This window comes from Vombatus ursinus, unplaced genomic scaffold, assembly GCF_900497805.2.
Source record: "Vombatus ursinus unplaced genomic scaffold, bare-nosed wombat genome assembly UNPS02014813.1, whole genome shotgun sequence".
Taxonomy (NCBI): Eukaryota; Metazoa; Chordata; class Mammalia; order Diprotodontia; family Vombatidae; genus Vombatus; species Vombatus ursinus.
This window is the reverse complement of record NW_020954591.1, coordinates 7,169,936-7,194,944: the sequence shown is the minus strand read 5'-3', so window position 1 is coordinate 7,194,944 and position 25,009 is coordinate 7,169,936. Positions and strand designations below refer to the sequence as shown.

Below are 25,009 nucleotides of genomic sequence, written 5' to 3'. Positions count from 1 at the left end.
CTTATATAATTAAAAATCCATTCTTCTCATTTTCATCTGTAAAGAATCTATTACCCTTAAGCTTAGTTTTTACTACACATGAATTTATACTAAAATTTATTTTGAGTAGACCTCTGGGAAATTTGTCTACACTTAGGATACTTTAAATGCAGATACAAGAAAATATAGAGTATATGTCTGTTTTTCATTCCTATTTACCTATTTTCTGTTTCTTAATTTTATTTAGGGCATTGCTTCCAGTTCTACATCACAAAGCTAAAAAAGGACCTCCACGTCAAGCCAAATACGCCATTCACTGTATTCATGCAATATTTTCCAGTAAAGAGACACAGTTTGCACAGATATTTGAGGTAAACAAATTCCTTATAAAAATTAGTCTGTTTCCTACATTTTAATTATATACACAATGTATGATTTTGCTATAAGGTCAAGTCTTGGGATATTTTGTCCTGTTGAATGTTTTCTAGTATTTTTGGAATGCACGTGTTTGGAAAACTTATAGATATCCATGCAAAAGTTATGAAAATACATTTTTGTGGGTATATGAAGAACTTCTAAAATTGATTTTTAACAATTCAAAGTGACTTTTGTGGAGAGAAATTTGCTCAGTAATCCATATCTTTTATTGTTGATGACAATTATTTAGGAAGAATTACACATACACACACACACACACACACACACACACACACACACACCCCTCTAAATGCTTGCGTGAATTAATTATGAAAGTTCAATTAATCAACAAGTATTTATTAGTCACCTACACATTGATAGGCAACAGGGAATCAAATGCAGTGAATAAGACAATCCCTGCTAACAAGGAGCTTACATTTTAACAGGCGATAAAATAATCACATATGTAAATGTGCAGAATAAATATAAAGAAAGTAAATGCAAATATATTTTAAAATAATTAAATACAAGGTAGTTTGAGTGGGAGAGCACTAAAAATTGAGGGGATCATGAATATAGAAAGGCGTGTGCTGCATCTTGAAGGGCAAGAAGTTTTCTGTTAGATAGAGGAGAGGAGGGAATGCATTCCATGCATTAAGGGATGGCTAGTGCAAAGACAGAGAGACAGGAGATGAAATGTATATTAACACAGTGAAGGCTGCTTTTCCTGAATTGCAGATTGTAGGAGAGTCATAAATGTACATTGAAACTGAAAATATAGATCAAGACCTGGTTGTGAAAGGCCTTTTTTTTTTTTTTTTGTTGGTGAAGCAATCTGGGTTAAGTGACTTGCCCAGGGTCACACAGCTAGTACGTGTCAAGTATCTGAGGCTGATTTTGAACTCCGGTCCTCCTGACTCCAGGGGGAGCTCCAAGACTGGAGCTCCATCCACTGAACCACCTAGATGCCTCTGGCTTTTGAAAAGGCTTTTGAAAGCTCCAGTCAGGGGAATGTCTGTTGTAACCTAGAAGCAGTAGGGAACCACTGCAGCTTATTGAGTGTTTATGGTTAGATCTGTTATTAAGTGAGTGAATAAAGTCTGTTGGAACATATTTTTGAACTCTGTGTTTTATTGAAAGTTTTATTTTTTTAAACATAGATGACCTATTGACATCAGTAAACAAGTAATTTCTTTAGAGTAGTTTATTTTGTATTATTAAGTGACAAATATGACATTATCAAATTAGCTGAATATAGTTCATGGAGAACGCTCATTAAGGTAAAATGATTCCATTGGTAAAATGCTGCTTAGTTTTCCAGGCAGCTCTCTAACACTCCAAATTGTAGAGCAGTAGCCATTCTGCATTGGTAAAAGTAGTTACTTCAGTAGAAGTTCCTTATGCTGATGAAGTCACAGAAATAATAAAAAAAAGTTTTAATATATTCAAAATAAAGACCAATTAAATAGAGTTTTATTAGACCAAATTAAAATATTCCACTAATGTTTTCTTTATGGTTTAGAATAATATTTAGCCTTCTTGTGAACTTTAATTTTATTGTACAAATATAAGCTATTATCTGCTACTTTGCCAACTGGGAGGACTCTGGAAACCAGCATTTATGATTTCCAAATAAAAATTTTTAGTAAGTATGCTAAGTCTAACCCAAATCATTACAATATAAATAGTTTATGGTGATCAGGTATACTGGGAGCATCTTAATCTTTTTCAATTGTAACTACTTCTTTTTCCCATCTTCCTCTCCCATTTTTCTTCTCCTATTATCCCTTTCCTTACCTTTTTCAAACTTCTTGGAGCTATAGAGCAGTTCTCTTTTTTTAAACTTTAAAACTTGACTTTAGCACCATTAATTATGATTAACAAATATTTTATTCTTTGCATTCAAAATTTTATTTTTAAGGAATAGTTTTATTTTTTATTTAGCTTAGTTTGTTGTGTGAAAATGGTTTTAGATTTAGGTAATTCTTATTGAAAGAAGTTTTTAAAAAATTTTAGGTGATCTCCATATTTTATTTTTTCTCATGGATCTTGTTGGTAACAATAATATCTTACATTAGTATCATGTTTTAACTTTCAAAATTCATCTGTAAACTGATTTGGTTCTCAACAATTTTCTTTACTTGAACTTCCCTCAAAAGGATTTCCCTAGTGTTTGGTTTCAGGCTGCAGAAGAGGAATTGGGTCTTAACTGAGAGATCAAGGGAAATAATAAAGAAGAAGACTACCTGGGATGCCACAAATTTAAACCATTTAACTATATTTTTAACTCACTGGCATTTCCTATTGGTCTAACTGGATGGATAATAGATTTTACTTTGGTGTCATTTCACTGGCTAATTATTTTCTTGCCTCCAGTTTCACAATTTTTAATGTGGATCAGAATACTTTTTTTTTAAGCAAAATATTTCTAATATGCTAATAGATTATTAAAGTTTGTACTACTCTTTCATCTAATTATTAAAATAATATTAACAGCATAACAATCTTTATTAAGATCCTTCATATGAGATTACTACAAAAATACTTCATGTCTATGTCTGACATACTACTTAGTTGAAATTTATTTATTTTTGGAATTCGTGTAAATATTAAATTCAGTTACTACATGAACAGCAGACTTTTGTGTTGAATTTTCAAAATGTAGAATGTGGCAAGTGTTTTGTTTTTTGGTAAACTTTAAAATTTATTTTAAATTTATATACAAAATGAGAAAAGAAAAAAATTGCCACCTACACAGCGGAACATAAGAGAATTCAATATAAAACAATAAATTTATATTTCAAGAAAACCTATATAATAAATACTGTACATTGTTTTCAGAGTTGTCCTGCTTATCTTTGCTTCCTTGTTGGTTATCTTTTGTTCTCTACTATGTACTTTTTACTTTATTTCCCTGCACCGTCCCCCCACTGCCCAAAAAAAAAGAGAAAGCTACAATTAAGCCGGGATTGTGTGTGTGTGTGTGTGTGTGTGTGTGTGTGTGTGTGTGTACGTGTGTGTACACATACATACATACATACATGCACACACATTCATATACATACCTACACATATACACTCATACACATATATGTAAGACTATACTGTGCTTATTTCCACCTGTCATCTGTTTCTCTGAAGGTGGATGGCATCTTCCTTCATAAGTCCAAGTCTTGTCCATGTTTTTCTAAATCAACCAGCTCATCATTTCCTAGACCACAGCAATATTCCAACTCAATCACATCCTATCTGAGAGATTGTCTGTGAAAGTTTTTGCCAATTTTCTGCATTCCTTTTATTCTTGGCTACTTAGGTTTTACTTATGCAAGAAATTTTTAATTTAAAATAATTGAAATTATCCATTTTGCACTTCAGTGCTCTCATCTTATAGTTTAAGGTTTGATACTGCTGAATCCACTTCCTTTGCATCTTTTTTCCCCTGGTTTATTTGAAGTTCTTGACCTTGTTGTTCTGGTAAGTGTTTTTTAACAGGAAAAATCTATAAATATTTGACATAACATTTCTTGTTTCAGCCACTGCATAAAAGCCTAGATCCAAGCAACCTTGAACATCTCATAACACCATTGGTTTCTATTGGTCACATAGCTCTTCTCGCACCAGATCAATTTGCTGCTCCTTTGAAATCTTTGGTAGCTACTTTCATCGTGAAAGATCTTCTCATGAATGACCGGGTAAAATAGTTCTGTTTCGTTTTGTTTTTTAACTTAGACTTGTGTTTTATATATTTTTCAATATCTAGAATATTTTGCGATAATTAGAAAAATAAAATCAAAATGAAAATAATATGCTGACTTGTAGTTTGCATAGAGTAGTGTTTTATACATATAAATATATAAAATATACATACATACCCACATTTATACACAAATACATATATTTGTGTTTGTATATGGAATGTCACAAAAATCTTAATGTAGTTTTAAGTTGTTAAAGCTTAAGATTTTTGGGATACTTCACGTGTGTATAAAAGAATTGTGACCGTAACCTTTAGTTAAATAAACAGCCTATTGAGAGCACTTGTCAAACCAAGCACAATCAGATGTATGATTAAACACACCCTCTAATACCAAAGGGCATCCTGGTATTTAACATTCTCTACCATCTAGCCTTAACCTTATATTCTAGCTCTGTCTCATATCATTGCCTCCATCCCATTGTTTCCATATATTTTGGCTCAGTGACCTTTTTTTGTTCTGTGCCTTCCGTTTCACGCCCAGTTTGCTTGTTGAATTACAGCTCATCCTTTCGAAATTAACTTAAATGCCACCTGGTTCATGAAGCCTTCCCAAATTCCCTATCTCTAGCCATAGTTGATGGAGTTGCTGGGGCTATACTCAGAGGACCTTGAAAGGACCTTTAGAAATCATCTCCAACCCTTTCAGTTAACAAACAGGGAAACTAGAGTTCAGAGATGTTAAGTGATTTGGCTAAATGCATGTATTTGTATATGTGTATTTGCACATATAGGTATACTTTATTCAAAAGCCTCAATTTGTTTAGCTTCCAGGGAAAAAGACAACCAAACTATGGGTTCCTGATGAAGAAGTTTCTCCCGAGACACTAGTTAAAGTGAGTATTGTATGTTCATTTGGTGACTTAAATTTTAGCCCCCTATTGTCATACTCTATTGTCTTAATGCTTGTGTTTGTTACTTACAAAACTTTTTTTATTCATTGGATGTATGCTATTTTATGTGCATTGAGGGTATAGAAAGTAAGTAAAATATATTTAGTTTATTAGCTACAGATAAGAAGGTTCCATTACACCAACCCCTCTATAAAACCACACAGTTGTTTGTTGATGTTTTGTCATGATACGTTTATTATGAGATACGTTTATCATTAGGGCCATTTTTCTTGGCCCTAAAATTTTCAAACACTGAGTTACATTTTTCCTTTCTATTCATTATCTAGTAAACATCATTTAGAGTTAGGGGAACGCATTTAGTTCTTTACCAAAAGATCTTTAAAATTGATGATATGATTCAAGTTATTATATCTCAGTTCTCCCTGGCACAAAGGAATGGAGTTAGAGGTTAGAGTCTTAGCTTTTGGGTCCTTAGGAAGTACTTCACTTGGTATGGGGGAGGGGGTGTTAAGTAATGATGTAATAACACTTTGGGTTCTTATTCAAACCTCTTGTATGGCATTTTGAAGATGGTTCTTCCCTGACTTAGAAATTGATAGTGAAGTTACCTATTATAACCTGAAAATAAAAACTGTAACACTGATAAGGGTATCCTCTGTCTTTGAAGAATTTTATGATTTTCTTAGCTTTTTTTTTTTTTTTTTTTTGAAAATTCTTTTTAAAAAGTATTAATTTCTTGTTAACTTTTTTTTCTTTTAAGATTCAGGCCATTAAAATGATGGTGCGATGGCTGCTTGGAATGAAAAACAATCACAGCAAATCAGGAACTTCTACACTAAGATTATTAACAACAATATTGCATAGTGATGGAGACTTAACGGAACAGGGGAAAATTAGGTATGCATGCGGTCATTCAAAACTGTGTGAACAGCATAATTACTTAATTACCTAACCCAAGAATAACTGTTGGACAGTTCTTTCTGTGTTTAAAAAAAAAGGAACTGATAGAGCATTGTAGGTATCCTTTGTTGTGTGGTTTTAAATGGGGGGAGGGGGACTGTTAAATAGAAAGTACATTTCAAATAAATAGCACAGAAGAGTATGTCATTTAAAAAATATTAGTCTAACATTATTTAATATAAGCCTAATAGGATATATGATATGAATTTTTTAAAAAATACCTGCAATTATTATCTAATTTGTGAATGTTTCTCTCTCCTCCTTCCTTTCCTTTCCAGGATTTCATCCTCCCCCGTTAATTTATGCATTTTGTTTTACTATACATTATTTGATGCTCAAATCTTCTCATGTTAGTAAATTAACTCATTGCTGTATATTAGAATTCAACCAGTCCCAGTGTCACCTAAACATTTTTATATGAAATAACCAACCCAGAATGAGAAGATTTACCTGTACTTGAATTTGGGGGAACTCTGTAGCAAGTCAGTAAATCAGTCCACAAAATAAGCAGTGATACTTTTCCTGCTTCTTTTATGTTTCCTGTTGTTACCTTGAGGGCATGGGAAGCTTTTGATCTTGATCAACTGAGGTTTATAATTCTAGTGAGCCTGGATTGCTGTGAAATTCAAGTCAAAGTTTTTAATGCCTGGTAGCAATAAAAATATCTATGTTGATGATCTTCAGATCTACTTATTCAGCCCTGACCTCTCTCTTAACCTCCAGACTTACGTCTCTAAATACCTGTTAGACATCTAAAGCTCAATGTCCATAGACATCTTACAGTCAGTATATTCAAAGGTAATGAATTTAGTATCTTTCCCCAAACCATGCCCCCTTCTGAACTTCCCTATTACTGTAGAGGACACCACCATCCTTTTCCAGTCATCCAAGCTCGAAAGTTAGGTCTTATCCTGTATTTCTCACTCTTCCCCTTATTCCCCATATCTAATCTATTGCTAAGTCTTGTCATTTTCTCCTTCATAACATCTCTAAGTTCCCATCTCTCCTGTGATGCAGCTGCTACCTTGGTAAATTTCTTCCTTACCTTTCTGTTGCAGTAGCCTGCTGGTTTGTCTCTTTGTCTCAAGTTTCTTCCCCAAATGGTCTAATGAGAGGCTAATGAGAAAATTTCTGGCTAATAATGAAGTATAAAATCATTGACAGATTATTTGGTCATTGTCATATGTGTGCTTATGTTGTTAGCATAACCTCTTCCCAGAATCATGATTTTTTTATTGATTATTATTATTGTTAGCAGTCATTGAAATCTTTGACTTGAATTTTACAAATACTTATGAATTGTACAAGGTTGAATTTTTTGTCAGGGCTTCATAAATACACTGGAATTGTTTGTTTAACCCAGGTGTTAAATTGAATGGTTTTTGTGTTTTTATAAGTGATCAGGGTTAGTAGAGTGATCATTTACTACAAATTAGGGATTTGCAACTTTTAAGGAAGAACAATCCTTGGTAATATTCTTAGAATATTAATTTTTCAGAAGATGAACTTTAAGTAGTTATATGTATACATTCTATTTTCTGTTGATTCCAGAAACAATTTATATAAATTGGCATAATACAAAGAGAGACCAAATAATTTTGTGTCTTTAGAAGGCCCATTTTATAATTTACATATAAGGCTGAAGAATTGGAGGAAAGTCTCTAAGGAATTTTAGAACTATATCCCATTAGCACATTAGTGCAATTAATTTATTGAATTAGCTAATTATCACCTTGGAAGGAAATTAATACCTGGCCCCCAGGGAAAGAAATATGGGGCAGTAGTGAGCTAAGATAGGAAAGCACTGCATCCTAAGCCAGCTAACCTAAAAACTCTTAAGAGAGCGAAGAGCCAACATGCCTTAACTGTTTGTATTTTTTAATCTGTCTCAATGCTTAACAAAATGCTAATGCACGAAGTAGGTGGTCAGTAAATAATTCATTAATTAATATTGAATGATATTCTTTCATGGCAGAACTACAAACATGACCTTAATTTATGGGTTTTCTTTTATTAGATATCCCATTTTCTGTAACATATGTATTATATAATATGAAGGACTGTTTTCACAAATATTAAATTCACCAGTGAAAAGTATAATATACAAAATAATTCTATGTATGTATATTGTGTGTGTATATATATGTCTAAAATATAATACTATTTGTCCCATTTATATTTATATCCCATTTATTATATGTGTGCTTTATTTACATTTAAACTACTACAAGAGAGCTTACAAGTAATTTTTAGAATTTTGCTCATTTGGCCATTGCCCTGTCTTTCATTATACTATTTTAAAAACTGTTATTCAATAAAAAGTAGCACGATGTGGTAAAAAGAGCATTGGAGTTGGTGCAAAAAGACCATCACTAGTTGTATGACCTTGGGCAAATCACTTAACTTTTCAGAACCTTTTTTTGCTCATCTGTGAAGTAGGGATAATTATGCTAAAGAGGGCGCAAAAGCCCTTGGTAAGTTGTAATACTTTATATAATGGGAGATAATATTAGACTGCTTGTCATGTCAGTTTTGGCTAATATTAGATCTTTTAAAAATCACTTTTTTAAAGAAATCATATCTGGAATTTCATTGATATAAGGAGTCCTTGATGAAAGTAGTTTCCTGTATCAGTGTAGATGGGCATCTGCTCTGCAGTTTTATTAAAGAAAGCTGTTTAGAAGATCTGGGTCTCTGCCTCATAGTGGGTTGTTTGACCCTGGGCAAGTTGCTAAATATCTCAGTGTCTCAGGCAACTATTAAAAGCCAACATTTTTTAAACTTTATTTTTTGTTAATTAATTTTGGTTTGACACAAAAGACACTTTCAATAAACATCCATACAAGTGTTCCTCCCAATCCAAAGCATGTTCTTATAAAGTAACATAAAATCACATGTAGGTATGATTGATAGCATTTGTCATTTTTGACTTTTGTACTTTACTGATTATTTAATGGGAAAGATATTTACTTAAACTTGGATAGTTTGGCTTGGGAGCTAGACCTCTGTTTGGATGAATGCCTGGCATGGAAATGGCTTCCAGTTATGCAGACCATGTTACTCTAGTCTTAGAGAATTAGAGGTTATGTGGCTTTGGCCATGGTGATACAGTGAGGATGGGTCAGAGGCATGACTTGATCCCAAAGTCCTGTTGATTCCAGCACCAGTCTGTGCAGTTCCTCTGTTTGATTTCACACAAGATATTTTATAAATACTTAGTCATGGCATATTAGGTATCAGTTATTTATTTACATTCCTCCACCTCATTTGTAGGTGATGAATCTGAGACCCAAAAGGTGGAAATGACATGCTACTCATGTCAAACAAAATTGTTCTGACCGGACCTGGTTTCCTGATTACCAACCAGTTGTTTTTCATACTATTTCATATTGTGCTTGTTGATAAATTGACTGATTAGGCATTGAAACTTGCTAATTTTACCATACTTAACACCATTAAAACACACACACACATACACACTCCCACCCAGTGTCGAAAGTCACATGGCATGTAGCATGTCTGCAGATTCATTTTAGGTTTAGCAGAAAATTATTTCTTAAGGGGAAAACAAAAGGGCTGTTAGCATGAAATTAGCATAGATTTATGTTTTACTACAGAAGAGAGATATTGAAGATTTGTTGACTCTAATTTTACAAATAAATATTACGTGTCATTACAAAATAAGATCCAGGAAATAGCAGCATTGTATGTAAAATTAAAAACAAAAACTAATATGTTTCTTCTTTCTTGTTTTTAGTAAACCAGACATGTCACGTCTGAGACTGGCTGCTGGAAGTGCAATTGTGAAGTTGGCCCAAGAACCCTGTTACCATGAAATCATCACATTAGAACAATATCAGTTATGTGCTTTAGCTATCAATGTAAGGAAAATGGCTACCTGTTATAGTCTATGGATTTCATTAAGAAAACCCAAATCTACACAAAAAGATAGATTAAAAACTTAAATGGTGAAGTTTTAGTTTAATTAACTTAGTCATAATTCTTTTTTAAATCGGTGGTGCTGAACTTTTAGTTCTCTAATATCAGATGGTGGTGTAGTGGATCTAGAGCTGGGGGAAACTTAGGGGCTCTGACAGGTAGCTCTCTCATTTACAGACAGATAAAATGGAGGCCCAGGGAAATTAAATGGTTTGATCAAAACCATACAGCTGGCAAGTGTCAGAGGTGAGATTTGAGTACAGTTCCTCTCTGGTCCTTGCTCTTTCTACTGTGTTAGGCCATTTCCATGACTACCTCTTAAGCCATTCACTTTATTTAAATGTTGCTAAAGCAGTCCACTGAATGGAAAAAATTAGAAATCTGTAATTAGTCACCAAAATGGCATGGCATAATCGCCACCCCAGTCCTAGTCTGATACTGTATTTTTTACTTCTCAGCAAGATTTTTGTTTTTAATCCATAGCAGCTTATCATCAAACCACCTGATAAGGCTCAGAATTGTTTTGATTTGAATTTGGGAAAAATAGCCAAAACAATAATATAAAAGGTCCTTGAAGAATTGAAGTGTAATATACACAATCTGGAGCAGAACTTATTATTTTGACTTTAAACTTTAAAGAACTGAAATAATTATCTGTACTGATTACTTGGGTTCTACATATAATAGTATTTATTATTTTATGTGAATTTTTTATTTGAACTATCATTTTAGAATATTTTTTAAAAAGATAAGAATTTCAGTCACTCTCTTTTTAAATTAACAGTGATACATTATACTATGAATTTTGTGCATTATGGTCATATATAAAATCTTAGAGTCTTGTCTTCCACTTTTGTATACATAATTTTATATGTTTCAATACTTTAGAAACCTAGTGAGATTCCATGGATTTCTGTCAGAATTTGATAGCTAATGTTTCTTATTGTGAGTACATAGTCTTGTCTAATCCTCGTTTTTCTTAAGAGGGTATTTTGTGTAATTGATCTTAGAACAACTTTGAGCTCTTTGTTTCAGAGTATGGAGACTAGACTGGAAAAATGAGATTTGAGGGAAATTAAAGCTGCATAAAATGTCAGATAATTGGGTCAATAATACAGTCTGTCCAACTATTTCATAGCCACATAATAAGAAAATAAATAATAAAAACTATCCAAACATGTCACATAAAATGTTCCCTAATTGATATTGTTTTGAGATAACACCAAACTTCATCATAATTTCCTGAAATTCTGTTGTAGCTTAACCAGCAATTCAAGTCAGAATGTCTAAAGATTCAACTAATGCATTATTGCAAAGCCAATTAATGAAGTTAGAGTGTGTCTATATGTGTTTGTGTGTGTATGCATGCGCGTACGTGTGCATACACACATATTATTTGGTGGGACTGGGTGAGCAATATTGTTTTCTTGGAGTCAGGCATGTGTGGCTGCCAAATTCTTGACTGGGTATTTTTGAGTATCCTTTTTGGTTTTTGGAATGCAGCTTCAAGAGTGGAAATACATACACAGTAGTAGAATCAGTGTAAAAATTGATCATAATACTTATGTGATGAATGTTACATTAATGTTTATTGGAATAGGAATCACTCAGTTGTTGCTTTCTAGAGAGATTGACACATCAAACCTTCTGACAAATGTGGTTGTACTATTCTAGTCTGTACAGTAGTTGATAGGATCATAGGAATTAGAAGGTTCCCTAGAGGCCATTTGGTCCACCCCCTCATTTTATAGATGAGGAAACAGAACCAGAGAGATTAAATGACCCCACCCAAGGTTGCACAGGTTACCAAGCTAGGATTTGAACACTTGGTCATCTTAAATTGAGTACTCTTTCTACCATTGGTTTTTTTTACTTAGGGTCATTTTAAATGAAGTACTTTTTCTACTGTGCTGTATTAAGTTTTTTTTAGTTTGGCATCCTAGAATTGAAGAACAGTAGCTTTGATTGCTCAAGTTTTTAAGTAACATTGGAAATCTACAGAATATTCCAGATAATAGAATATATTTTAATGGAGTAGAAAAAGTAAATTAAAACAAAAAGCACTAAAGCAGAAGAAACATTATGACAGACTTTAATACTTTAGAAGATCTATCATTTCATTATTTGAATATTCCCTCTACCAGTGCAGACCACAATCCCTATATGCCTGGTTGAACAATTTTGAGTTGCTATGGTTGAAATTAAATACCTTATTTCAAGCCATCTGGTGAACTTGGATGTTCCTCAAACCACCTTCTGTTTCTTGGCCCATACTTCTAGCCTTTCCCATGTGGTAGGGCCTTTATCAACTTCTACTTTCTTAGAATAAATAGCCTTCAAGAATATAGTGGGTTCTGTCTACACTATGATAAGACATCAGCCCTAGGACCTTAGTTGGAAATTACAGAAACTAACAATTAATTATTTCCGAGATCTTTAAGAATATGTTATATTTATTTTAAATGCAAAAGAGTAAATTCAAGTGATATGTATCGTACCTAAGAAATTTGAGGTAAATAAAACATCTGGCTTTTTATTTTGAAAGTCACCTTCTAAGATTTGTTTGCTGTTTTAGCATTTAAGAAATTCAGTTTCTTGTACTTAATAATTCTGATGTGCACATAATACACTGAGTAAATATTGAATTGCTGCTTTTTATTTCAGGATATTGCTATCACATATATGGCATAGTTATGAGCTATAAAACGTTTGGTTTCTTTAAAATTTTCAATGGCATTTCTGTAGTTGAACTTGCTTCAGTTTTATGAGAAGTTCATAAGTAAGTTTTTTTATCCTTATTATTGAGACTTAAAAATCAAATAACTTATTTTAGTGAAACATCAAACTAAAAAAATAATGCTCCCTTAGAGCAACTTTTGAAAACAGTAAGCTATAGATGTGTACCTTTTAGCTCTTAGGATCATGGGTTGTAAAGGGCCTTAGAAGCCATCTCTTGGAAACAGAGGCACAGAGAAGCCAAGTGACTTACTGAAGATAGTAGCAGAGTCTGGTCTTCTGAGTTCAAGTCACTTCCCACTATACCATGTTTTCCAGGATGCTGGCATGTCCCTCTTCTCTCCCTTCCCCTTCATACACATACTCCTGGGGGACCTGAACTTTGCTTCTCCTTGCCTCTTGCCCTGGTAACATCCCCAGCTATTATCCTTTGTGTCTGTTGCACAGTCTGGTCAATCTTCAATTCTGTTAAGTCAGAAAAATCTCTTTTATATGGGTATAGATTGAATAAATCTTATTAGGAAAAGATTCTTAACTTTTTTGTGTCATAGGCCCCTTTGTCAGTCTGATGAAGCCCAAGGACCCCTTCCAAGAATAATGTTTTTAAATGTCTAAAATAAAATATACAAATGTACAAAGAAGTCAAAATATTAAAGGGGGAAAAAAGCCTAAGTCATGAATCCCAGGTTAAGAACCCCTGTTCTGAAGTACTTGAAGTTCTGAGTAATGAATTTTCTCTCTAGCCTTATACTTTGTCAAGGGGGGAAAATCGTCCTACAATTATAGCATCAAAACCCTTTGAGTTGATTTTTCATAGATGTGGAAGACTTTTTTACTTTTAGAAATAATTTGGGGTCTCTCCTAGGAGTAAGAGTAAAGTACAGTAGCCCTTTTACTTCCTCTTTCTTAATTTACATTCACTGGCTTAGCTTTGTCAGCTATGTTTCATCCAAAGTTTACTTGTAGGAAATTGTTAATAAGATAATTAATTAAATAGCTTATTTTAGAGTATCATTTGCCTGTTAGGAGTCTTTAGCCCTGTGAGATGAGTAGTAGTATGAATATTACTCCCATTTTATTGGTAAAGAAAACTGAGTCGAAGAAGTTAAATAACTTCCCCAAGTTCACCCAGTGCTAGGTCCTGGGACTAAAAACCTGAATGTTCCGTCTCATGAACTAAAACCTAGAAGAGAAACTAAGTATTTCGATTGCTTTTAATATACTTGGTGAATAAATGGGATAATTAATATGGTATTATTCTATTATAATTAATATTCTACACATTTCTTTTTTTCTCTTCCCTTTGACAGAAAAGGAATTTGTCCCAGACAGATTGCCTAGAAGTAGGAGTCTGCTTGAGCACATAACCGTATATTGAAGCTTTTGTTAAAATATTTTATCAGATGAGCTTTTGAAACTGTCTTGTTAATCACTTAAAATTTTTTTATTTTAACAAACTTTATTAGACTTTGTGACTCGTATTAGTTTATGTCCAAGATAAACACCCCAGTCTTGAGATCAGTCTAAGATTAATTATTACTTTCATCTCCACTTGTTAAACAGAAAACCTAGTTGTTGGAGCAAATAACTATGCATGTGGGCTTGTGCAGAAAGTACATACATACACAGTATCCCAGAAGTCTTAGTGTAGTTTTAAGCTTAAATAACTTTAGAAATCTAAATGCTGCAAAGATATTTTCAAAATTTGAAAATTTTTTAACATTTAATTTTTAAGAAATACTGACATTTTAAAAATTAAAATTCAATATAACCACCATCTTGTGCTATGTTGCTCTAGTTGATTTTGGAACTTTATAAAAGCTTTGATCACATGTTACTCAGTGACTAAAAGGATTGCATTTATAACCACAGCCTTAAGATCGTCTGAATGATGAGGTTTTGATGCTTTTAGGACAGTTTTGACCTGACCCCCACAAGAAAATGTAGAGAGGACCTTCTTTAGCAATCAACTGGTCTGAGAAAGTGTCACCTAGAAAATAAAATTAAATTAAAATTTTATTATTTGAAATCTGCAAAACTAAAGAAGTATGAAAAAATTTTTTAAAAACTTTCAAATGATATTTTTAGAAGTTTGTAGTATTTTTACTTCTGAAATAATTAAGCTTAAAACTTTACTAAGATTTTGTGAATAGCCTATATATAAATGTGTATGTGTTTATGTATTTGTTTACTAAAACAAACACTTTTCTTTAAATGGTTATTTGCATGGCATATACAAAAGGAATGTAATTTTTTTCCCCCATAGGATGAATGCTACCAAGTAAGACAAGTGTTTGCTCAGAAACTTCATAAGGGCCTTTCCAGATTACGGTTACCCCTTGAATACATGGCAATCTGTGCACTGTGTGCGAAAGACCCAGTGAAAGAAAGAAGAGCACATGCCAGGCAGTGTCTGGTGAAAAATATAAATGTGAGACGAGAATATCTGAAGCAGCATGCAGCAGTTAGTGGTAAGAATATGGGGAAAGTGTTCAGAATTAAAATGCAGACTTCAAATTTACATAATTTGAGAGTTGTATAAACACAAATCTAAACTATATTTTCTTGAATTGTTACTTTAAATAAATTTAAAGTTTTTCAGTACATTATTTCATAAACAGTCAGCTTACAAAAATGATATAAATATTTCAATGTCAGGCTTTTATTCATTATCTTTTTATATGGAAGATGAGACGAGAAAAAAGGCCAGGAAGAAAAAGCAGGATATTGAGAACTACTATTGCTAGGTGGGTATATTCTTTAGGTTTATAGATTATGTAAAAATTATCAGTTGAAAGAAAGCTTAAAGTGAGAGGCTTTGGTCACTATTGACCATAGTTTTCACCTGACTCTAATTGAGAACAGATATTTCTCTGTTCCTGTCTATGTACTTCACATCTTTCCATGATGGTATTTGTATTTTGGCATGAACTCTACTGTTTCTTCTGTTGCTGCCAAGAAAAAAATATTGCACTCTTTATATAGATTGGTGTTGTTTGAATACCATTCTTTACAAATCTCTATTCCTAAAAATAATAAGAAAATATTTGGAACCCTTATACACAATCACTTAAACTTCATCTACGTCTTTGGCTCTTGAATTATATAGGAAGTTTCTGAGTTTGGGTGGGGTAATAGTTCAGCTATGTACAGAAGTAGGAGACTTGAATTAATACTTTATTGGATTATGATTATAATCAGGATCCCCCTAAACATCTTAAAACAACAACAACTAAATTTCATATAGAAATTTGCTGATTTTATGGAGTTTCATTGGTGTGATTAGTGGTGTTCTAAATTGTCTTGGAACTGAGTATTTGACAGAAGAGGCTTTTCTTGATGAGCAGTACTGACCAAAAAGATGCAGCTGTGGGCAGACCTGTGTGAGTAGTGTCATGTGTAAGAGGGTGAGATGGGGGTCTATGAAGAGTCTTCATTTTGTGATGTAGTAACTGCTAAAGGACATTGGGCCAAAGGATGCTGAATGTTCCGCTAGGGATGATTGATGAATTTGTTTGTTTTATCTTCTGAGTTGTTTTCTGGTAATCTTTACCCTATTCCTTGAAATCTTTCTAAACCAGGGAAGAAAAAGATTATAGGCTTTATAGAAAGATTTTTTTTTTTCTCAGTAAAAGGGTGATATGAAACACGAGGTTCAGAAAAGTATCTTTACTCTTTAATATTTTAGAATTCTCAAGGAGGAAAGCTTCTTTTAGGTCAAAACTTTTAAAGAAATAGCAAGCAAAAAATTTTTTTTGCTGTAAATGTGTCTGTAATCCTAAAATGAAATATTTCTAATATTATTTTGTTTTTGTGTGTTTCTTGGTTAATTTGTTAACCTTTAAAAATTTTTAAAGCCTTTTTATTAGTTTCATTTTATCAGAACATAAAATTATAGGATAGTAGATCTAGAATTGGAAAGGAACTTGGACACCATCCAGTTAAACACTCTCATTTTATAGATGATGAACCTAAGACAAAGGAATATTAAGTGAGCTGCCCAAGGTTATACAGGTAACCTGTGACTGAGGCAGGATTTGAATGCAGGTCCTCTGAACTGAAAGAAATTTGAACTGATAGAATTTTAGAGCTAGAAAGATACATTTGAGGCTATTCAGTCATTCACCTTATTGCTTGTAGTTGAGGGAACTGAGACTAAGGGATTAAGTGCCTTGCCCAAGGATAGTTGGTTGCAGAGCTGGATTTTGAATTCAAATCTCTTGACTTTAGTGTTCTTTGTGTTAGACCATGCTGCCTCTCCAAAATACAATTAATGTTTTAATTAAAATAATTTAATGTAATTGTTTCTGAGCAACACTTCTTCATTAAATGTTAGAGAAATAAAATAGCATTTATACATGTGGAGTTTCTTATAATATAAGAAACAGGATATATTTCATAGTCACATATATTGGTTCCTACACTATTTTAAGCTTCACAGGTCCAGTGCTATTTTGACTCCTGTGATTTGGTGAACAGTTCAGTTCTGAAAGTTGAAATTCAAATGCAGTCCAGCCTCCTTTTTCCTGCCATTCAATTTTGATCAAGTTCGTTGCTCACCTATAACATCTTTCCAAGATATACACTTATGGACTGGCTGTATAAGCCAGTATTTTTATAGTATTGACAATAGGCTTTTTTTTATCCACTTGATATTTCTTTGTGACTAGTACAGTAAAAATTTTTGAGCTGATTATTTAGGAGGATCTGGAGCTCTTTACCATTTACAGGCAATCCCCCTTGAATTTCAGCTGTGTACTGAAACTTCTCTATGATGAGTCGTAATGGTGTATGGTGGATGCTTAGTAAATGTTTGTTGTTGACTGACTTGTGGCAAACACTCCTGGCTTCACTGTGAAATGAAAAGCTTTTTAGAAAAGCTAAGAAGAAAATAGGTTTTTCATGACTTCACATGTATAATCTATGTTGAATTGTTTGCCTTCTTGAGGAGGAGGAAGGTGGGGAGGGGAGTGAATTTGGAACTCAATTTTTAAAAAGCAAATTAATTTTTTTTACATGTAATTGAGAAAAAAATGAAATAAGACAAAAACAACCCCCCCCCCCAAAAAAAGTTAAAAAGAAAAAAATTCTTAACATTAATCTTCTTCTGAGAGATTTTATAAAATGGTAGAAAAGTATGAATCCTGGGGTTCCAGCCCTGCCTAAACTCTGTCACGTCATGGTACGGTGGAAAAGAATACTTACCCTGTGATCAGAGGATGAGTTTAAATCCAGCCTCTCTTGCTAACTGTATGTGTCTGGTCAAGTTACTTAACCCTCGCTGGGCCTTCCATGAAGGAGGTAGACTAGATGGCCTCTGGAGTCCCTTCTTATCTCCAGAGCTGTGGTCCTATGATTAAGAAATACCCACAGATCTGTCCTTTAGTCTCACCCAAAAAGGAGGAAGTAAGGGGAAAATTTTTCTTAAAAAATCATCTGTCGGAGGGGAAAGATATGACTACTAGTACGTCCACCTGTGGAACTGTGTTGTCCTGTTTTATGTAGCATCTCGGAGCCCGTACTGACCCTGACCTGGTTTGTACTACTTGTCACCAAAAACAAGAGCTGTCTGCCACTTGCTATCTCTCTACCTGTTTGGGATAAGGGTTACTGACGCCTTTTCCCACTCTGGCTCCAGCCCTATGTGTTACCCTCAAATTAGCACAGATAGAAAGACCCCAGCACATGCAAGCCCAGAAATTCTGTAGGATATTGCTACCTTGCCAGGGTCAAAAGTGCTGGGAATAATTGTATTGAAGGTGTCCCTGCCTTCTCCCTTCTTTTCCTCTTCCAGCAGAAAGTTACTCTAGTGCTGAAAATCTTAATTATTGTTCAGCCCTGTCCCACTCCGCAAGAATCGGCTCCAGGGACAGCTAGGTGACGCAGTGGATGGAGCACTGGCCCTGAAGTCAGGAGGACCTGAGTTCAAATTCAGCCTCAGACCAAACACTTGACACTTACTAGCTGTGTGTGACCCTGGGCAAGTCACTTAACCCCAATTGTTAAAAAAAAAAAAAATAATCAGCTCTAGATAATTGAAGCCTCCATGTTGTTAGCCCTGGTCTTAGCCTTCATCCTTCAGTGAAAACTTCATCCTCTTGCTATGAGGCTATGTTCCCTTCTCCATCCTTGAAAACCTGAGGGCATTCCCAGGTTTTCTCCCTACTCCTTATTAATCGTGTCACAGGAACTACTTAATTCTACTTCCATACCTGAGCCTAACTGTAATAGATTACATTCCAGTAGTGTCTCCAGCTCATGCCTAAGTTACATTTGTTAAATATATCCTTTTCTTTTCATCCTTCAGTAATCATCAAGGAATTTTAAAGAAAAGTTACAATTCAGTGAAGGATTTCTGTAACATGAGAGACTTAAGGATTAAAATTCCTCAAGAAATTAAAGAATCAATGGGTGAGATAGAATAAAAAGCAAAAGATGAATCAAGTTGGGTAATATGATAACAGAATGAAAGGAGTGTTCGAATTCAGATTAATAATAATAAAAAGGAAGGAAAAAAGGAAATTGTAAAATCCACCATCAGACACTGAAAGTGTACTAGCCAAAAAAAAAGGGACGTTATAATAAAGCTGTATTCTGCCCTCCTTAGTGGAAATATTGGCAATTACAGAATATGTGGAAAAGATATTAGAAGAATTAACATTGGAAATAAAGAGATAAAAATCTGGAGGTTTCATCTGGTGTATTGTGTTTGGTTTTAGGTAGGACATTAATGAACTACCCTTTCCTTAAGGATGATCAAAGGGAAATTAAAACCCAACCTCTAGGAACTTTTTGAAGGAACTGGAGATGTTTAACCTGGGGAAGAACTTGTAATAACTTTGCCTAACGTTTGAAGGGCAGTTATATAGAAGAAGTTTTAGACCTTTTCCTTGAGGAGCGATTGATGGAAGTCACTGAGTGACAGAGTTTGTCATGCTGTAATATAATGAAAAATTTTTCAGTAATTCTGATGGAATAGTTTGCCTTAAATAGGGAGTAATGGACAAGTCCATCGTTGTAGCTTTTCCAGCAAAGACTAGAAGACAGTATGACAGAGATCATAAATTTAGAGCTGAAATGAGCTTCATTATTGATATTCTCCACCCCATTCATTTTAAAGATGAAGAAACTGGGGACCATAGAGATTAAATGACTTGCTCTAGGTTACCGAGCAATAGGTCAGTAATAGGTCAGACCTTTCTACAGCATTTAACACTTTGGTCTACCTCCAGAATGTTTTCCTCTCTTGGTCCTCCTGTTTGCCTGACCTCTCCTTCCCTGTCTCTCTTACTGGATCTTCATGTCTCACCTACACTTGTGTGTGTACCGAAAGGTTTTGTTTATGAAATGTCTTTTCTTTTTTCACTCTCTTACTTGGTGAATTCATAAGCTCCCATGGTTCAGTGAATATTTTTTATGCAGATTACTCCCAGATCTAGATATCTAGTCCTAGACTCTTCTGAGCTACAGTATTATATCACTGACTGTTGGACATTTCAAACTGGTAGTCCCTTAGGCATCTTGAACTCATCATGTTCACAACAGAACTTAATGTCTTTTTCCTAACTCTTTCCTCCTTTTTCCCTGTTGAATTGAATGTATTTCTGCACCCAACTGTGTGTATATGTGCATGTGCACATGTGTATACTTTTTAGATGAGAGGAAGATGAAGTGTCAGCCACTCCCTCCTCCCCTTCCTTCTTGTTTGTTTAGACTTTCCAATTGAGAAAGCTCGAAAAACAAAATCCTTTATACACATGTATAGTCAAACAAAACAAATGTCCGCAATGGCCATATTAAAAAGAATATTTCTCATTTTGCACACTGACCCCTTTACTTCTCTATTGAAGGGAATTTCATCATGAGTCATTGTGGAATTGTGGTTGTTCATTGCATTGATCAGATTTCCTTAATTTTTCAGTTGTTGGTCTTTGCAATATTGTTGTCATTGTATAAATTATCCCCCTGGTTCTGCATGCTTTACTGTGCACAAAAACGTCTCCCCAGGTCTCTCTGAAACCATCCTCTTTATCATTCTATGTAGTACAATAGTGTTGTATCACATTAGTATATTAAAACTAGTTCAGCAATTCCCCAGTTATTGGGTGCCTTGTGTTTTCAGTTCTTTGCCTCCACAAAAGTTACCAATATTTTTCTGTATCATTAGTTATAGTTTTGCTTAGAATTAATGCCTCCCTTAATCTGCCTTTTTTCCCATTCCTCTTTCTCACTCTTCTTTCCCTCCTATTTTCCTGTTGAATAACTGTATTTCTCTACCCAACTTGGTGTGTATATGTGTAATCTCTCCTATGATCAGTTAAGAGGAGAGTAAAATTCAAGTGTCTGCTTCTCCCCTCCATCTTTCTCCTTGTTTGTATAGATTTCTACTTGTAGGAGATAATTTTCCCTAGCCTCCTCCCCATTATTGTTTTCTTTTCCCCGCCCCCTTTACATTCTTCTCTTAAAATCTTTAAGACAAAACAGAACTATTCCTAGTCTTACTGTCTAATTAGATTCCTTCTGTGACTCCTGATGAAGATAGTTTTTAAAAGGTACATGTGTTTCATCTTCTCAGATTGGAATGCAACCAGTTTATCCTTGTTTATCCCTTATTGTTCATGCATGTTTACCTTGTTGTATTTCTCTTAACTGCTCTGTTTATGCTTCAAAGTTTCTACATAGCTATGATTTTTTTCATCAGGAATGGTTGGAAGTCCTCTAATTTTCTCCTGTAGAATTATACTCAGTTTTGCTGAGTTATTCTTGAACTTACAAAGCCTTTACCTTTTGGAATATTGTCTTCCAAACTCTCTACCCCTTTATAGCAATGGCTATTAAATCCTGTGCAATCTTGACTTTGGCTCCATCCTATTTGAATTCTTTCTTCCTTTCCACTTATGTTATTTTTTTTCTTTGACCTGAAAGCTTATATTTTAAGTTGAAACGTTCCTTAGAGGTTTTTTTTTGTTTGTTTGTTTGTTTTGTTTTGTTTTTAGTGAGCAGTGGATTCTTTATTTTTTTACTTTCCCTTCTGGTTCTAAGAAAACTGGTCACTTTTATGATTTCTTGAAATATGAAATCTTGATTTTCTTTCTTTCTTTTTTTTTGGTCATGCCTTTCAGGTAGGCCAATGACTCTTAAAATTATCTCTCTTTGATCTTTTTTCCAGGTAAGTTGTTTTTAATATAATTTACACTTCAATTTTTTTTTCAGTCTTTTGACTCTGCTTTGAATATTTCTTGTTTTCTCATAATTACTAATTTCTTTTTGATGCATTCTCATTTTCAAGAAGGTTGTTCCTTGGGTAAGGTTTCATTTTTTCCCTAACTTATTTCTCTCCCAGTTTTTTAAAAAATCTAGTGCCTCTTATTTATAAAAATTATTGTTGGCTCTTTTTTTTTTTTTAACTCTTGCTTTATCTCCTCGAGGAATTTTATTCTAACTTCTGCCCAAACTGTATTTTTCTTTGAGTGTTTGCTTATAGATGTGTTGAAGAAATTCCCTTTTTGTAGGTTTGTGTCTTAAGCATCCTTATCACCATAATAGCTCTTCATAATGATATTTTTTTTTTGTTGTTTGTTTGCTCATTCTTCCCTCTTTATTACTTCCCGACTTCAGATTTTGCATTAGGGCCATTCTCTGTATGTATCTGGAGGGGGGGGGCGGGATATGGTTAACTGTGCTGTGCTTTGTCCTGTTTTGTGTCCTCTTGAGTCATAATGCCGCTCTCTTGGGATATTTAGTGTTGTGTTATTTCAGGGTCTCGGAGACAGTTCAGACTTTGGACCTGTAAGCTTTCAATGAGACTAAAATGATCTGATCCAGTATGAAGTCTGAGCACTGTCATCTTGGTCTGAGCTTTGCAAGTTTCGGATCAGGGTTTGAGTTTGAGCAACATGTGGACTTGCCCTTGGTTTGGGAGTTCTCATTGGACTGCTGCTGACCTTAGTCACTGCCTGCCAGCTCGAAATCCCTGTTTATTCATAGTGACAGAACTGCAGGCTTCATTCGGACTAAAGTTCTTGCCATGGTTATTTCTCTATAGGCTTTTGACCCAGGTTGGGGCTGGAATTGAAACCTGGCTCCACTCCCACAGCCATACACCTGCTGATCACTTCTGTACTTGCTTTTCACTCAGTACATAAACTAAGGCCTGCAACTCCTCCTTACCTTGGATGGCCACCGTTAGGTGGATATCCCCTCCTTAGTCTCTACTGGATCTGTGACCCAAGGAGTGTGTGGTGAGTTCTAATGCCAAATAGAGCTATTAGTTGGCACCTGTTCCTGCTCTCTGCCCAAGGTTAACCTTCTGTACCTGATGTAGGATCTCTTCATGCACTGGTGCAAGGTATTGGTAGGCCCTCCATCCATCCATGTAGGTGGTACAGTGGATAGAGTACCAAGTTTTAGTTAGGAAGACTCCTCTTCCTGAGTTCAAATCTGACCTCAGACACTTAATAACTATGTGACTCTGAGAAAGTCATATAACTCTGTTTGCCTTAGTTCCTCATCTATAAATTGAGCTGGAGAAGGAAATGGCAAACCACTCCAATATTTCTGCCAAGGAAACCCTAAATGGGGTCAGTGAAGAGTCGGACACAACTGAAAAACTACTGAACAACAAACATCCATCTATTTGCTGCATGCTCCTGTCTAGCCTCTGTCTCTAGTGCCCATAGATTTCTTATTCTGTCTCCTTATGCAGACCTACCCCCAGACAAATAACTCTCTGTAAATATATATTGGATTTTCTGATCAGAACTTGATCTGGCACATATTCTAGATTTTTGTGTAGATGTTGTGAGGGAAAGCTGAACTATACTTCCTGCTACTTCACCACATTGACTATGTCTACCTTTGTGCAATTTGAATATACTGCATGTTTCATCATTTTCCAAGTTATTTCAAGAGTAATCAACTTTTTTTCATTAAAAAGGAAGGCTCACACTTAATGGATCAATGACCTACAAGATGGCAGATTGTTTACTTTTTCTAAATTGCTTCATAATTCTCCAATCTTCCCGTAAAAAGAATTATGTTCCAAATGTAGAGTAATTACAACTAAATCCACATAAGACAGTTTCTGAAAATATAAAATTCTTATGAATTAACACTAGATAATTCTGGTACTTAAAGTGCTTCCGAAGTTCTTCCCCACCAGCCAGCACATGAGCCTTTCAGGATCATAGGCAAACTCGTAGGTACTGCTGGACTCAACCCTAGGTAGGGAGGGCTTCATGCTGCTACAGTGGCTCTTGCCCAAAGGCTCTTCTCTCTACCCTGTTGCAAAGAATACTAAGTTCTGATTCTGCCCCATTAAATGAAGGAAAGGAAGAAGTGGACAGGTTAAAAACATGCTGCCTTTTGCCTGGTGCCTGGCCTTACTGTAGAGATGCCCTGCTGTGGCAGTGACTCTTCCTGAACACTCACTTCTCATTAAATGTGTGAAGACTTTACTCAACCCTGGGAAGGAAATAAGTCCTAAGCGTAGAACTTGGAGGGGCACCAAAAACCATGACAGTGTCTGAATTGTCCCCCAGAGGTTATTTAAAACAGGGGCTGAGGGCACTGAATTCTATATCCTCTAACATGGGGAGGCTTTGACAGCCTTGCAGCTCAGACTTCATTATCTGCTCAGCAGCAAAGAGAGAGATACTAAAAGTAAATGATGGGAGAATACTTTTTATTTTTTAAAGCTCAGTCACCAAAGATATCAAGAAGAAAATCCTCAATAAAATGCCCACACATTGGTCAGTCAATCAACAGAAAGCATCCTAAAACCGAAACAAAGAATAAACAAAAATATTAAAAAGAATAGAAGGATCTTAATAAATTACATGAAGGAAATTGAACTAACCAGTGCCTTTTGGGAAAAAAAAAAAAAAGAATCCTGTGGGCTCTACAGATGGCACGGATCAACAAGAGGCACCTGCAGGATAGTTCAAAAGAGAACTAAAATCCGTAAATGCAGAAATTAGGAATATTGTAATATTGGTCAGAAATTGGAACTCTTAATGTACATTTTTACAACAGTCGATTAGAAAAAAATGAATTTGTGAGACAGTATCCCTTTAAAGAAGTGAATGATTTAAATTATTTGGAACATAAAAATGTTGAAGTAAAGTTTGAAGGAAGTAAAGCAATAAATAACAACGTTAAAAGAACATGAGTTTTTCAACTATATAAGCCAAAACAACTATCCTTGAAGATAGAATATGCAGAGGTCACTTTAGGACATGTTTTAGAGAGGATTTCTATTCAGACTGGACTGGATGACCTCTGAGATCTGAGATTCTATGATCTTCATTTCCTTCTTTTCTTTCTTTCTTTCTTTCTTTCTTTCTTTCTTTCTTTCTTTCTTTCTTTCTTT

The 25,009-nt window shown here is 34.5% G+C and overlaps 1 protein-coding gene across 2 annotated transcripts in view; it reads left to right on the top strand.

Moving 5' to 3' along the window:
• PDS5B (PDS5 cohesin associated factor B) overlaps positions 1-25,009 on the top strand; it is a 153,517-nt gene that overhangs the window by 95,879 nt on the left and 32,629 nt on the right. For both annotated transcript variants that reach the window (XM_027835114.1, XM_027835113.1), the window contains exons 20-25: positions 227-350; positions 3,930-4,088; positions 4,918-4,986; positions 5,765-5,901; positions 9,722-9,845; positions 14,906-15,110. In XM_027835114.1, coding sequence (XP_027690915.1) covers positions 227-350; positions 3,930-4,088; positions 4,918-4,986; positions 5,765-5,901; positions 9,722-9,845; positions 14,906-15,110 — 818 coding nt within the window. The remainder of the gene's footprint in view (positions 1-226; positions 351-3,929; positions 4,089-4,917; positions 4,987-5,764; positions 5,902-9,721; positions 9,846-14,905; positions 15,111-25,009) is intronic.